Raw genomic sequence first — 16,359 nt, forward strand, 5'->3', positions numbered from 1 at the left:
TCTCTTCTCGGCATAGAACTCCTCAGCCATTTAAGAAGAAGAAAAAAACTCCAAATCACCCAAAACACCCACCCTCCCCCATCCAGACACATCACATATTCTTCCATAAAACGTAACCCATCTCATAAGTGAAAATGGGGTTGGGGAGGGTGATGTTATGGGGGAGTGATGGAGTTTGGTGTCGCAAAAAAAAAAAGTGAAATCTGTTCCACTTATTAAGTTGTCACAATTTATTTTTTGTTTTCTTCTTCTTCGTCATTTTTCCATGCAACAACACCAAAACGAAGAAGCAAAACAACAAGACACGATACAAAAAAAAGAAAAAAAATGGCAGCAAGTGTTTAACACGAATGAGTTATGGCTACAACTTCACATCCTGTTTTTAGGGGTGGAGGAGGGTGATATAACTTGATCGGTGGTGGTTGGGGAAATGGGGTGGTGCACGAAGAAAGTACAAAGAAAACACAAAGTCATGTAGAATGAAGAAATGTCACTGACTGACTGACACAAGGCATCGCAGTAAAATAATAAAAACGGAAGTATAAAGTAACAAGAAACAGAATGGAACTGTTCGAAGGGGGGGAAGGATGCGAATGCGATATGCTCGTAAACTTAAAAAAAGCAAGTGAACAATAATTTTGTTTCTTTTTTTTTTCATTTTGATGTGCAAAAAGGATACTCAGGAATTTTGATGGTAAAAAAAAAAAAAAAAAAACAACTCACAGAGATATAGAGAGGCACACACTTAAGTGCGCCAGACAAACAGTACACAAGGAGAGAACTCCTCTGTCGGTCCTGAAATGGGGAAGCTCGCAAAGTTCCTACTCAATTGTCATGAAGTAACTTTGAAAATGAAAATGATACAGCAAGGCTATGCCTATGCTCTTTATATATGTTCTTTTGAAGAAAAAAAGAGGTCCTCCTTTAAGAATATAACTTCACAGAAAGTATATAGAAATTCATGTAAGAAAAATGGTAATGGTTTGTATTTTCTTTGAAAGCCTATAAAGTAGATTTATGTGCGGAGGCTTTTTGTTGCTGCTGAGAAGATAAGTTGAGACATCTGGCAGAACTATATTGTTGGAAGAATAGTTTTGGGGACAATATGGAATGCTTTTTTTTTTTGTTGACCCAGATGGAAAAGTTTTTTTTAAATATATTTTCAATGGGGTAACGAAGAGGCTTTTTAATATTTTAAAGTTTTCTTTGATGGAAGACTGTTTATAATGGATTATATTTGGTTCAATAGCGTTTAGAGAGGAAACTATTGACCTAAATAAGTTGTGATATATATATTGAATGCGTTTTTAATGCTGCAGCACTATAACAAGGCAAGCACTATAACGGCTTTAAAAAGGTTGGCCACAATAAACAGTCAATCTTATTTGATATCAATTTTCTACAGAAAACTAAAATAATCAATAATCTCAGTTTTTGGAGACTCTCCAGAGGGATTTTTGGAATAAATTTTTGTGGACAAAAAATAACGGTACTTGTCATACAAAAATTTCGGAAAAGTTTAATTTCACGAAAACGGCTCCAACGATTTTGTTAAAAAAAAATTGAAATGTTAGTTTTTAAACAAGGTCTATCTTTTGAAGAAAAATTTTTTTTTTAAATCATTATTAACGGTAGGACCGCTTTTTTCATAGGACCGCTTTTTTCAAATCAGATTTTGTGCAAAACCGCTTATTGTATTTCAACGAATTTTTTTTTATAAAAAGCATTTATATACTTTAAATACATATAAGCCAAAAATAAAATTTTGAAAAAAATAATTTTTGGATTCTTAAAAAAATTTGAATTTTTTTTTTTTTTAATCAAATTTTCAAAACCGGGACATTGAATTTTTTTGAAATTTTGTTTTTAGATGTTGATTAGTGATTTCTACCAATTTTATTTTTTTATTTTAAAAAAAAAAAATGCTGTAACGATTTTGAAAATTTTTTTCTAAAAATGCACTTTAATATATCAAATAAAACTGCGTACTTGTTTTGTGGAGCGATTTGATTTCAGATATTGTTTAATTTTTTTGAAAAATTAATTTAATTTATTTTTATTTTTGTTTTTATATATGTACCTACATTTCCCAACTAGTAGTAGTATATAAAAAGTCTTAAAAACTTAGGCAACTTGAACTCTAAGAGCAAGTTCGTGTGACCCAGTCGTGCATTTTATTTTTTTTATTTTGCGCATTCAAGAAATTAATGTGAATTGTCACGTTTATTTAAGGCGATGCCACCTTAATTTAAGGTGAAAGTCATCTTAGCAAAAAACCATGCAGAAATTCGCTTAAATTAAGGTGCGATCCGCTTAATTCTATGTGGTCTGTTTTCTCCGTGTATTTTATAAGAAAAAAAAGTATTGCATACTCACAATGATCTCTTGGAACAGGTCTAATAGAAGCTTTCTGTCACTTGAAAATAAAAGGCTTCCTTAGAACGGTTCAAACAGGTCTAAAAAAGACATTTTTAAACTGAAATTTTCAAGACTTCTTCTAAGAAGTCTTAAAAAGACCTCCTTTTTGCGTTAGCATAAGCAATAAACTTAACTTATACAATATTATACACATAGCTTGCCGAATCGAAAAAAAAAATGGACCTAATACAAGTCAAATTGTTTCTTGGGTAAGACCAAGCATCTCTTTGGTATTTATGGAACTGTCGTACCGCCAAATTTACACAGGTAAGAGTTTAACACCAGCAATAATAACTTACAGTGGTTTCCAATATGTAAACACTTCATTAATCCCCCATCAGTATCAGAAAAGAAGAAAATTTTGAAGAAAAAGATCAGCTTTATTTCCCGGGGTCATAGCATAATAACGTTTATATATTCAGCGGATTTCGTTGGTTCAGGAGAAAATTCAGCTTAAAAAAATCCAGCTAGTAATCCTTTGAAAAATACGGAGTTTGTCAATCTTGAAAAAAAAAAAACATTCACAGGACTTATTAGAAGAAGAAAAAATGGTCTAATATGATATTCAACTAAGTTCTGGAAAACCTCCTCAATCGATGATTAGGTATCTTTTTGGTGGTACTTTCAAAAACTTTAAGCAGCATAATATTGAAATGAAATTTCGATTCCAAAAAAATCACTCCACTTTTCATGTCCTTTTAAATTCCAGCATGCTATAAAATAAATTCTCCGAGGTCAGAACTAGATTTCTTAAGATCAGTAACAGCAAGAAAATTCTTACCGCTCAGCTATGCATTAAAGAAAAACAACAATCAACCTTCTATTTAGAGTACAGCTGTAGGCCAATACCGAGGTCAAATCTCTGGGAGTCAAACAAATTACTCTCTCTACACCTATATCCTAGAAGAGTGATATCGCCTCCAAAACAGTAAAAGGTGTTTCGAGGATCTAATCACGCTCCACCCCTCAATCAGCAATTCTTATATTTAAATACAATTTAATTCATAAGCTCAGGGGCGTACACTCCCTTGGGGCGTGCGGGGCAGTGCCCCGGGGTTACCCAATGGGCTCCAAAAAAATAAACTGCTTTTTTAAAAGAAAAATTATAATTTTATCTTAGGGCCACAAAAAATATTAGTTGCAACCCAAAAAAAGCAAAAAAAGCTTGGTTAATGGCATACCAAATATTACTTCAAGTCAATACGTTAGGGGCCCCAAAAAAGCAAACCAATTCAGGCCAGGGTCCCCAAAAGCCTTTACTTCAGGGTGTCAAAAAAAATTAAATTAAAAAAAAATTGTTTTTTAAATTAAAATACATTTGTTGATGGATTACTAAATATTAATTTAGGAGTCCCAAAAAATATGACTTCGGGGCTCCAAAAATATTATATGAAGCTTTTTTCAGGAACCCCGTTAGTTGAGAGGCAATCAAATATTAATTTGGAGGCCCCAAAATCCATTACCAAGGATCCCAAAAATATTCATCAAATTTTTTGATGGCATGGCAAAGATTATTTGAGGATGCTCAAAAGCTATTACTTCAGTGGTTCAAAACAATCAAATGGAAAATTAAATATCAATTCAGGGGCCCCAACATAAATATATAAGGCCCAAAATAAAAACATTACGTTATTGGTGGCATTCCGAATATTACTTCAGAACAGAGGCACCAATACCTATTAATTCTTGGATCCAAAAAAAAATTATATTATATTTAAGGGGCCTCTAAGCACTTAATTTTGAGGCCCCAAAAATAATATTTCAGGGGCCCAAAAAGAAATAAACTATGTTTGATGATGGAAAATCAAATGTGTGTATATTACTTTAGAACAGAGGCCCCAAGAACTATCAATTCAAAGCTAAAAAAAAATTGTATTTTAGGGGTCTCTAAATATTTAATTTAGGGGCCCCTAGAACAAGTATTTACTACTTTTATGATAGACATTTTAAGTGAGTATAGCAAAGTGGATTACGAACATATTAAAACATTCAAATAAACCTAAAAATAAATAAGCCATAAAAAAAAATGTATGGCGTATACGTACTTTTTTTATCTAAGGGCCCCAAAATTTATTCTTGCCCCGGGGCGGGCCCCGTCGACTAAACGTACGCCACTGCATAAGCTACTTTAAAAAAAAAAAAACATTTTTGCTATCGAAATTAATACTCACTTTCAGGCAAGTTTCACAATTGCTTTAATCTTTTTCACAGCTGAACAATTGCGGAAAGATTTGAAATTTCCGGTTTAATTTTGACATGAAAAGATTTCCCGATCCAATTCTCAACCCTCGTTCTCATTTTGCAAAACAAAAACCATCATCAGCTGTATCCACAAAGAAAAAAAAAAAAAAAACAATGTGTTGCTAATTAATTTCATCGAAAAACACCGCGTGTTCCACAATTTTGCTGTGAAACCAATCCGAAGAATCCGCAAAATCCAAAAACCAAAACCAAATTACGTGAAACGAGAAACCAATAATAAAATCGTAAAAATAAAAAAAAAAAAAAAAAATAAAAGAAAAAAGTTAAAATGTATCCGAAAAAAGTTATAATAACAATAATTGCTGTTAACAGAAAACTTTTTCCAATCAAACGAACTTTTGTCCTTCATTTATTTTCTTCTCGCAGGACGCGCAGTCGAATACTTATCTTTTCAAAAAGGAAATCCTCATTAGAAAAGTGTAGGGATCATGTTTTCCTGACCCGCATTAACTTGGAAAAAGAGTATAAAAAAAAAAACAAGAGGGAGTTCGTTTGGTTTTTCTTGTGGTTGTTTGTGTACTTTTCTTCCGTTCGCTTGCTACTACTCTGCGGTGGTATCATAAAATCATGAAAATTCTTTATCCCTAAGCCACTAATTGACTTCCAATTTCTAAAGGTTCCACCATGATATGAAAAAAAAGGGTGTGCGGAAGGAGAAAACGAGAAAAAAAGAAAATATCATGAAAATCCTGTGAAGGACGAACGAAAGTCGAACTAAAAAAAAATAAAAAAAAACAAAGTTTACACCCCAAAGTTGGTTGTTGGTCACGACTTTTATCCTGGGCTTCTTCTATTCAGGACACGAATAAACAAATTGGTTCTCATTTGGTTTGACAGTCCGAATCGGAATACTTCATTGAGTATTTTTTTTTTTTTTTTTCTTTTCCGTGTCCTTGTTGTTTGGCAAATTCAGATTGATTTCAATGTAGCGGGCAGAGATTTTTTTTATTTTTCAAAATATAAGGTCCTTCCTGTTGAGATACCCTTTCGTCGATATGGGTGATATCCTTCTTCCATTCCATCAATGTTTTCTTTTTTTTTTTTCTTTCTCTTTCTTAATGATGAAAACTCAGTTACAATTTGAATTTAAATAGGCAAAAAAGGATATTGCCTTTCGTTAAATCCTTGACACCGCTTGAATGATGAATGAATTGACGATGATGTTTGTGAGTGGAGTGGAATGGTGCAGTGCGAAGCAGGAATGAACTTTTGGAAAATGGAATAAATTCGATCCGAACATTAGTCCTGGTCGTGCTTGGATTTTTAAAATGTTTGTATTTTTTCTTTCTTTTTTGTACAAATGACAAAGAAAAATATTTAGTCATTAAAGTATGTTAGCTTCGATACATGATTGTCGTGTAGTCTTATCGGTAGAATGGGATTCAGATTAATTTACTGAAAACTTCAACACTTGAAACCTTGAAGTAGCTTGTTTGTGTTAACATATTTTTATGCCTTAAAGTTAAATTTAAATTAATAAAATGATGGAGGAAATAAAATACGATGACATAGAGACAGGCAGACAAACGGGACAGCTATTTGGACACGGTCTTTGGAAATTATAGTCTTTTTTCATGCGGTGTGGTATACTGCTGCTATCCTGTCTGACTGCTGACAGTTTCTTGTCTTTTCTGTCGCCGTCGTCGTTTTGTCGTAATTTGTCACCTGTTAAATCATCCCTGGAAAAGCAATTAGACACGTTCCACTTGCACATGATGAGTGGGTATCTTCAAGAGTGAAAATCGACTCTCATCACCATTTTGTCGCGACCTCGTTGTTGAGTGTCGCCTGCGGGAAAGAATTAAATTTTTTTTCATCTCTTCCGATGGAAATACAGATGAGCAGTCAAATTGAAGAAAATTAGGGAAAAGTTTTTATTTTTAAGTGTTTGTAAATACTTGAATTTAGTTGTTTTGAGGGACATTTGATGATTTTGAGTGTTTATTAAAAAGGATAAAGAAATTACTGGTTTTTGAAATTTTACAACATAATAACAAGCAATTATTTTAAAATACAGTATAAAGTTAAGTAAAAACAATGGAATGGATGATTTTTAAAATATCTTAAAATGTATATATGTTATAACCTGCTGCAACCAAAATTAGCTGAACGCTTATGACTTCAAATTATTTAATTTATATTTGAACTCAAAACTTGGTTAGTTTTAGAATAATTGAGGACTTACTTTCGCATTTTTCGCGGGAAAAAATTTTGTTCATGGAATGTATTCGGGTGTATGTAATCATAATAAAAGTCAATTTGTTGGGATGATAGCACTTCGGGACCGGCCGCCATCTTGAAAAAGAGGTTGGTTCTGTTTTTATTTAATAGCTCCATTTTTATTCATTTTAAACAAAAATGACCAAAGAAAGACTTAGTCACAATAAAATTATTTAAAAAATGGTATACGAATGAATTCCGTGAGTTAATTAAATTCAATTTTAAAGTCGGTCAAAGTTCGGGTTAGTCTCGCAACGTTGCACAGTGGTGCCATTCTTCGTTTTTGGCGTCAAAATTCATTGGCATGGCCATTTCTGAACGAAAAGTCATGAAATTTGGTACACTGAATGATAATAGTATGAAGAATACAAAAAGCTGCCAACTTTTTTTTATTCAAAATGGCGGCTCCAAAATGACGGAAAGAATAAGTTTTAAAATAGAATTTTCATTTTCAAAACAGTATATAAGCTAGAAATTGGGCTAAATTCATGTCAAAAAGGTGTTAGATTTAAGATTTAGGATTCATAGATTCATATTCTTTACAAAAAAATCAAAAAATTTGAAAACAAAATAGAAAAAATGCCAATTTAGTAAAACACACTTTAAGACCTCTAAATACGCTATTTCATGTATTTTTTTTTCACTTATAACAATTTTGAGATCTCTTCTATTTATGTCTCATAAGAAAATTGAAAATATTGGGATTATATGGTTGCCAACTATGTTTTTAAGTAAATGTAAGAAAACATGATATAATGAAAAGTTACAATGTTGAATAAAACTGAGAATTTATTTTTTCCGTAAACCAAAATATACTTTCCTAATAGATCTTAACGTTCTTAATTCAAATCCGAAGTCGAAAAAAATCTATGACGAATGCCACCACTGTGCGTTGGGGCAAAATGACATTTTTCCAATATCTGATGAACTTTTGATTTGTTTGGAAAATTCTTCAAGAATGAATTATAGCACTTTTAATCATCTATAAAATGAGTTCTCAATTGTTTTTGTAACCATCATATTGTAGAAGCAACCTAATTTATTTACTAATTTGCCTGGGCTATTATTTCTTCCATAATTTCAATATCTACTACAATTACTACAATTACTTCTTTATTTCGTGAACTTTTGAGCTTAAAGCATAATGTTTGGATGCATTTTATTTCTCTGATCTTCTGGCCAAGCATTTTTAAGGTAAGAAAAATAATTGCAAATTGCATTTAATAATATTAACGAATGGACAAAAACATGGACAATTCTGGATTGGTAAATTTCAAATGCGCTACTGGTGGTCAAAATACGAATAAAATATCAAGAAGCATTAGATGAAAAATCGATTCGCTTATTATTATTCTATGAAAAGCGTTAGTTCTAAGGTCATTACTTTAAATTTAATTCAGACTCTGACTTATATTTTAATGATTTTTTTTCTATTTTTTGAGGTTTCCATACGTGAAATATACGTGAAATATTTTAAAACTAGTGCTCTTGTTCTGCATTTCACTTTTCACGAATTCGCATGCCGAAAGTGAAATTGCTTGTTACATTTTTTGTAATCAAATTCATGGAATTGGAGTTTTTTTTTAATTACTGAGCAAATTATCGAAAAAAAAAAAACAACTTATGTTTATAGCAGTATTAATTTCGTTTTAAAAAACAAAACAAAAATGGATGATTCTTCAGTTCTGACATATCGAAGCAATTTCGAAGTTTCCGAAATCGATCGAAATGTAAACATGTAATTTTATTGCACGTAAAACTGAAAAGTGATTTCAAATCACTTTCGATCAAATTTAAGAATTTTTTAATCTTGTTCCTGATGGTTATAAAATGCGTGTCTTATATTTCTTATTCATATTGTTTATTCTTTTCAACGAGTCTTTGAAATAATATTCTAAAATCACAGGTCTTTGGAAATATTTACACCTTATATCAGTCCATTCAAAAGTCTATAAAGGAATTGAACTACAAATTATCGTCCTAAACCGAAACTGTTCGAGTTCTAAAAAACATGGGTGGTGTCATATGGTATGCCGGGTCTGGTTACTTACTGTACCTACTCAAAAATGAATAATAAAATAAAGAGTTGTTAAAAATTTGTAACTATAGCGTTTGAGCTTACCATCATAGTTTAAAATTATTATTGCAATTGAACTTTAAAGCTAAAAAATGACCTGCACAAGAGTTTTAGATTGTTTTTTCATGAATTTTTTAATATCTTATAACTTTAAACGAGCTAAAATTGTTTATATATATATAAAAAAAACGAAGTATGCTGATAGGCCAACTTTAGAGCTCTCAGAATTTGGTAACTTATTCATCCCAAATCTTTACGGTTTTCGGTTTAATGCAGTTTTTGTGAAATTTCGATAAATCCCGACTTTGCAACAGTATTTTGCTTCCTCCGCTCATAATTGATTTTGATTTTTTACAATTCTTTCACTAAAACATTGCCTAATAATAAGGAATAAATAATTAATCAAAATATTTTTATTTCATTCGCCATTTTGCTGCAAATGAATTAACAATTCCATGTTGTATGAAAAACTCAATTTCTCACTTTTATTTCAGAGCAACACCCTGAACAAAATTTTTGTATGGTGTGACCCTGGTTTATTATTTTGAAAACTTGCCGTGTTATTGCAGATTTCAAAAATGTATAAAAGTTTCCAAAGATGAAATTAGAACGAAAGATATTACAATTTGAATGCAAAAAAACAGAGGTTTTCAGAGCAAAATAACAAACAAAAATCGAGGCTTTTATTCAAAAAGAAATAAACAAACAACAGTCGAGAAAATTTGTTTATTTTCCCTTGTTATTTTTCTCTGAAAGACCCTGTTTTGTTGCTTTTAAATTGTAATATCTTTAGTTCTAACTTCAACTTTGGAATCTTTTATACATTTTTGAAAACTGCAATAACACGGCAAGTTTTCAAAATAATAAACCAGGGTCACACCATACAATTTTTTTTCAGGGTGTTACTCTGAAATAAAAGTAAGAAATTGAGTTTTTGTAAATCATGGAACTGTTAATTAATTTGCAGCAAAATGGCGTATGAAATAAAAAATATTTTGATTAATTAATTATTTCTTATTATTAGGCAATGTTTAAGTGAAAGAATTGTAAAAAACAAAAATCAATTATGAGCGGAGGAAGCAAAATACTGTTGCAAGGTCGGGATTTTTCGAAATTTCACAAACTTCGTAAAAACGGTAAATAAAAAAAAAACTAAAAAATGGCGTATCGAGTATTTATTAAGACGAAGCGATTGCCGTTAAGTTTTTGAAAAACAGTTGAGTTTTACGGCAGTGGCAGAGGTCTGAAGTTTTAGACGACATTTTTTTAGGGAATTTCTGACTCTTTTGGCCAAAACTTCGTAAAAACGGCAAATAAAAAAAAACTAAAAAATGGCGTATCGAGTATTCATTCAGGCGAAGCGATTGACGTTAAGTTTTTGAAAATCAGTTGAGTTTTACGGCAGTGGCAGAAGTCCAAAGACCAGCAGTTAAATTGTCGGCAAAGTTCAGGGTCATTTTTGATCATGTATTGAAACTTTTAAGTAATTTGTTAATTTGGTATCACATATTATCTTTGTTTTACGTTTTTCTTTTGTTTAAATGCGACTATTGTTAACGTATAAAAATAAAATAACTCACAACAAGCAACACCATTGACCTAATGTCAATCTTATAATACATATATACCTAAGTAAAAAAAAATAAAGAAGTAAAGCATCCACTGATACAAAATAAAACAGAGACAGGGATAAAAAATAGTATTTCTTCATACTAAGCTTTGCCGACAAGGCTAAACTTGAAAAAAATATTAACTTTATGTACACCATCCAATGACCCGTAAATTAAAATTTGAACAAAAAGGGATCTCATTGCTGTAGGCATTTTCGATATTGCAGATTCCTGTAACCCTTCTATCCATTGCTGATCGTCGTATGTGTATTCAAACGTAAATAAACTGGATTATAAAGTGGGAATGTGGTGTTTTGTAACCCGCGAAAAACTGATCATTGCTAACTCAAACCCACTCCAAAAAATTGCTGTTTACATTTGACTTTTTTTTACTGAAAGTTATAACATTTAAAGATACCGAGCAAAGCTCGGTCACCCAGGTACTGTATATTAATTGAACAATTTTGTTAACCTAGTTTTTTCAGCAGCATGTGAAAGGAAGTATAAAATTTGAACGAACCAAAGTTATACTTTTTTTGTTAAAAAAATAAGATATCTTTAAAAAAAATAAAATGCACGACTGGGTCGCACGTACTTGCTCTTGTAGTTCACAGTATCTTTATCTTAAATATCTATTGGAAATTTAAGATTTTGTTTAGTGTCGAGAAAAAAAAAAAAACAAAAACAAAAAAAAAAAAAATCGAAAGTTAAAATATTAAATTTTTTTTCAAAAATGTTTTTAAAAATATTTTTTTTACGTCAATTTTTGAAAAACGGCAAAACCATGTTTCCGTTCTCCGCATTTTTTGAGAAAATCTAAAAACGCAGTTTTGTTAGAATCAATAAGTCTATTACGTATACCTACGGTGACCATATTTCCAGAAGCAAAACCCGGGACAGATACAAAATTTTTCGGATCGTTTTAAAAATATTGATTCTCCAAAAAAATAAAAATAAAATAAATTAAAAATTTTTAAAATGCGTTTTCATAATTTTTGATATAAAGACTTCTTAAACGATTTTATGGGAGCATTTTCGTTGAAATCATTTAAGTCGTATACAAAATAAAGAAAGCATTTTTATACTTAATAAGTACTGTTAATCACTCATAAAAAAATATTTTTTCAATCAAAATCGTGAGAGCTTTTCTTTTAAATTTTAATTTTATTAAAATGATTTTAAAATTCTACACTTAGGAGCAAAAAAATGGAATCAAAATGTTCGTTCTGTAAAAACGATAATTGGTCAGGATGTAATTGACATACATGAATCTCAATTGCACCATTAAAAAGCTTGAAACAAAAGCTTTAAATTAATGCTAAGAATTAAGAAATCCGTTCACTTTATAAAGATCCAATCAACATAAATGAAGTATGTAAGGAAAGAAAGACTGAAATTGAAACAGTGAGTATCTGTAAAATTCAACATTAAAAAAAAATGAAGTGCAATTTATTGACAGACAAAGTCAATAGTAACGTTAGGAAAAAAAGACTGAAATTGAACCAGCGAGTATCAAGAAAATTTAACATTTATAAGAAAAAGAAGTGCAGTTTATTGACAGATAGCGATGATACTACTGTATACATTTTTATGTTTTAACCAACAATTCAAAGTAAAAAATTCAAGCTTTTAAATGAGACCATGAGACTTGAAGAAACATTGTCTTATCCATTGCAATTTTTGTTTTTAATATAAATAATTTATTTGATTCCGTTTTTTTGCTCTTAAGTGTATAATCTTTAAATAAACTTCTAACATGTCCTTAAAATTTTTGAAATTTAGCTGTGTTCTTTACTCTTCTGTTCTTTATTCGAAAAAACTTTCCCTGATGGAGCTTTTCAACCTGGCAAATATAAACTGGAGTTAAATAATTGACGACAAATTATTAAAAACTAAAGCCTAGTCTAGAGGCGAATTGAAAATTATAAAACCAGCTCAACGAAAATTTTACTTTTCGTTGCACATTACGTAGCTTAACCAACGAAAGAAATTCTTACCTGGGCAAGAATAATTGGAGAGTTTTCAATCGTTTGTCACTCATACTTAACGGTGCAGGTAATTTTTCTTGCTCCAAAAGAGTTTTTTTTTTACTTTGGGAGACTCTGAAAAATTTTCGTTTTTCTCCGGCAGCAAAATAGGCTTGACGCTTTTATACGAAAAAATTAGAAAACCTTTTAATTTGCAACCACTGGTTTATCTTTTTTTTCATACAAATTTTTAAAAATTTTGAATGAACAAATCAGAGAATTTGTAAATACGGGACAATCACGGACCAAATTACAAAATACGGGACACTTACACGTCCCGGGTTTCTTAAATAAAAACCCGGGACAAGCTGTAGAAATACGGGACAGTCCCGGGTAAACCGGGACGGATGGTCACCGTACGTATACCAAATTTAATGAAAATCTTTAGAGCCGTTTTCTAGAAAATTACAATACCTCGAAAACGTTATATGGGAGATATGCGTTAAAAAGGAGATTTTTTTTCAATACGAAACCAATACTTTTCCTATAGAGCAAGTAATAAAGTGTAAAACACATTTTTTTGCGCTATAAAAAAGTTTCCAAAATTGTGTCCTCAAAAACAATAATTTTTGGGTTTAAATTCCTGAGGGGCAATGATACCTGCATTTTTTTAAAGCAGCTTTCAAGTAGGTATTAAAATTTGGAAACAAAAATCGGTCTAAATTCCAAATAAGGGCTTTCAATTTCAGAGCGTAAGTCCAAAAACAAAACGATGCTTTTCTTTATTAAAATTGGGGAACGCGTGCTGAAAATTTCATACAATAAACTTTTATGCGGATTTTATTTTCATCCTATTTGACAGCTTTGTAGATTTAACTTTTAAAAAGTTGTATTGACGAATATCCAAAAATCAAGGAATTAGGGATCTTTAATAGGTACACTTAATTTGAATTAACAATTCCATAACTAACATTGATGTGAAAACCAAAATCTCCGTTTGAGATGAAAATCTTCTAAATTACAAATCTTCTAATCTACAAATACTTCAAAGGAAATCGCTATATTTAAGTGATATTAGTCGGACTTACCTTGCATAGTATGCAGCAGCAGCCATTGCTTGTGCTGTCTCCATCATAAGATCAATTTTACAATTTCGATACGGGTACCTGGCAATACCATCATCTTGCAATCCACCAGAATTAATTTCATCTCCTGGGCCAGGCATAATATTCATTGTCATTGTGGTCGAGGTTGCATTTGCAGTTTCCTCTTCGAATACAATTGGCAAACCACTACAAATGCCTTTAGTCGATGGTTTGTCCAAAAGACCGGCTTCCCTTAGATTATCCTCAACGAAACTTGCATGCATAGCAGCACTGCCCAAAGGAACCTCACGTACGTTATAATCTTCCATCATCATCACCGAACTACTATTATTCTCTCCCGTCGTCGTTGTCGTCGCGGCAAAACTGACATGATTCGTTGGAATTCCATTCGAAATAGATGACGACGAAGAAGCGTTCGGGTATGGTTGGCCTTGAGTGAAATTTTGGTTCTGCCTTTGATTATGCTCGCCGTCGGCTCTAGTTCGTTGTTGATGGCTGGCAGCAGCGGAAGAGTTAGATGATGATGGGAGAGGGGGATTTTTCGGAGGTGGCGGTGGTGGCAACTGCTGCTGATTCCGGTAATGAAAGTCTTCCTGCCGAAAGTAATGCTCCTCGTATCCAATACCACTGCCGCCGCCGCCGGTCCCAGCTGATGTATGTTTTCTTTGATTTGACGGATTGCTCCCACCACCACCGCCGCCGCCATTTTGTTGTTTGTGCCCGATGCCGACGCTACCATCGGATGCAGCCAAACCTGATGATGAGACTTTTTTGTTTCCGGATGAAGCAGCACCGGATTTTTGGGAACCCCTTCCAGGAGCTCGTCGTCTTAGATTTCGATTTGACAGCTGGTGGCCGTTAGCCGAGGTGGCAGCGGTAGAGTTATTGTTTATGCCCGCTTTCGAGTGGGAAGAGTGTGAAGTATTTTGCGGTCGTTCTGGTATTGTTTCGTAGACGTGTTGCTGGAGTTGATGGTATTTCGGTTGTTGTTCCTGCGACTGCTGTTGAGCTTGATGATGGAGTACAGACGACGCCTTGTCACACATCGGCTCGACGAACCCTTGGGGAAAATGAAAGTGCAAATGGGGTGCAGTTGTAGAGACCATCTGCTGCTGCGGTGGCGGCGGAGGCAACTTCAAAAAATGCAACCCTTTCGGTTGTTTTGACGAGCATGGATCCCTCATGAATGATGATTGTTGTTGGTGGTGGTAATGTTGTTGCTGTTGATGTTTGCTAGCTGCTGCTGGTGGCAAATTATTCAAATGAAAGTCATGGTTCTGTGAGTTGCCACCACCACCGCCAACCATTCCTGACGCAGAAGAACGCATATCAAACATTGTCTGATTCAACAAGTGTTTCTCGTAAATGTCGTGCAGCAAATTGGTGGCAGTTTTGGAAATTTGATTAAAATTCTGATGCCCCATTGGAATTCGACTGCTAGCACCTTCTCCCGACCCTGACTCTTGTTGACTTGCCGAGGAGTGGAAACTGTGCACTGCGGGACCAGTCGAGTATGTGGCATTCATCGTTCGATGCTGCTGCTGGTTCTGGTGCTGCTGCTGATTTGAATGATGCAGACCAGCACCAGGTGGCAGTGGTCGGAAGGGTTGTGGAATTGGCACCGCAATTGATTGCTTTCCGCCAGTCATTACGGCCGTTGTTGTGTTGCTATCATACCAGCATCGAATTTTCGATCTGCTGGTATTGTCTGACGCACCAGAAGAAGTGGCAGCAGCATTGCTTGGAGCCAAATCAAAGACGGAAGTATTTGCATGGCTTGTCCGGAATGTCGAACCAGGAGGCAATAGGACTGCTGCTAGATTTGATGAGTAGTTGGTAGTCGTTGTTGTTGAAGGAGCTGTAGAAACCTGCTGGCGAGCAGTAGCACCGGAAGATGATGATGATGATTGTTGTCTGCTGCTGTGTGGATGGTGATGATGATGCAGTTGTAATCCGTCCCGTTTAATTGCCGAACTGCCTGCGTGACGAGGTCGGTGCACAGATGCCTGTAAAAAGACATATAAAATATATTCATATAAAAGTCTCTCTCGTATAAAATAGTTGTTATTGTTCGTTGGGTCTTTATTCATTTTGGCAATGAAATTCTTGAGATTCATTTTTGGAAGAAGAAGTGATTTATAAACGACAGATGAGGTTAATGTGTCTTTAAGTTTGTGTATGGAAAGAAAGGAACTTTCATATGTTTACATCAAATCACTTAACTTTTACTACCTCTTATGGTGAGGGGTTGTAATAAGTTTTGATTTTATGTCTATTGTTCTTAGTTAAGTGAGTTTGTATTTTATATTTTGTTTTAATTAAAAAGTTATGACAACCAAATTAGTTGATAAATTGGTGAAAGATGATTTTATTGCCAAAATGAAATTTGAAAAATGCATTTAAAATGTTTAATAACTTACAAAAACGGGAGCTGCTGCTTGGGAAGAGTCATCGCTAGTCCTAAAAGATAAAAAAATAATGTTTTTTGTATAGTAAAAAATATATAAATTTGGTGCATAAGAAGAAGTTATTTAGATTTTTTTTTTTTGACGTGATAATGTCTTATAAATCGATGAACCATGGCAGCCACCAAAAAAAAGTGACGCCATTTTCTCCCGTTTCACTCTCGGCAAAAAATTTCAATTCAAAATTTAAAAAAAAACTATTATACAAAAATCTTCTATAACTTATTTGAAAGA

The 16,359-nt window shown here is 32.9% G+C and overlaps 1 protein-coding gene across 1 annotated transcript in view; it reads right to left on the bottom strand.

The window, feature by feature from the left end:
- Positions 1-16,117, bottom strand: part of LOC129913811 (kinesin-like protein CG14535) — a 125,868-nt gene extending 109,751 nt beyond the window's left edge. The window contains exons 1-2 of the mRNA XM_055992691.1: positions 16,081-16,117; positions 13,643-15,666 (exon numbers count right to left, since the gene is read on the bottom strand). Coding sequence (XP_055848666.1) covers positions 13,643-15,309 — 1,667 coding nt within the window. The 5' untranslated portion in view covers positions 15,310-15,666; positions 16,081-16,117. The remainder of the gene's footprint in view (positions 1-13,642; positions 15,667-16,080) is intronic.
- Positions 16,118-16,359: the final 242 nt, after the last annotated feature.

This window comes from Episyrphus balteatus, chromosome 1, assembly GCF_945859705.1.
Source record: "Episyrphus balteatus chromosome 1, idEpiBalt1.1, whole genome shotgun sequence".
Classification (NCBI taxonomy): Eukaryota; Metazoa; Arthropoda; class Insecta; order Diptera; family Syrphidae; genus Episyrphus; species Episyrphus balteatus.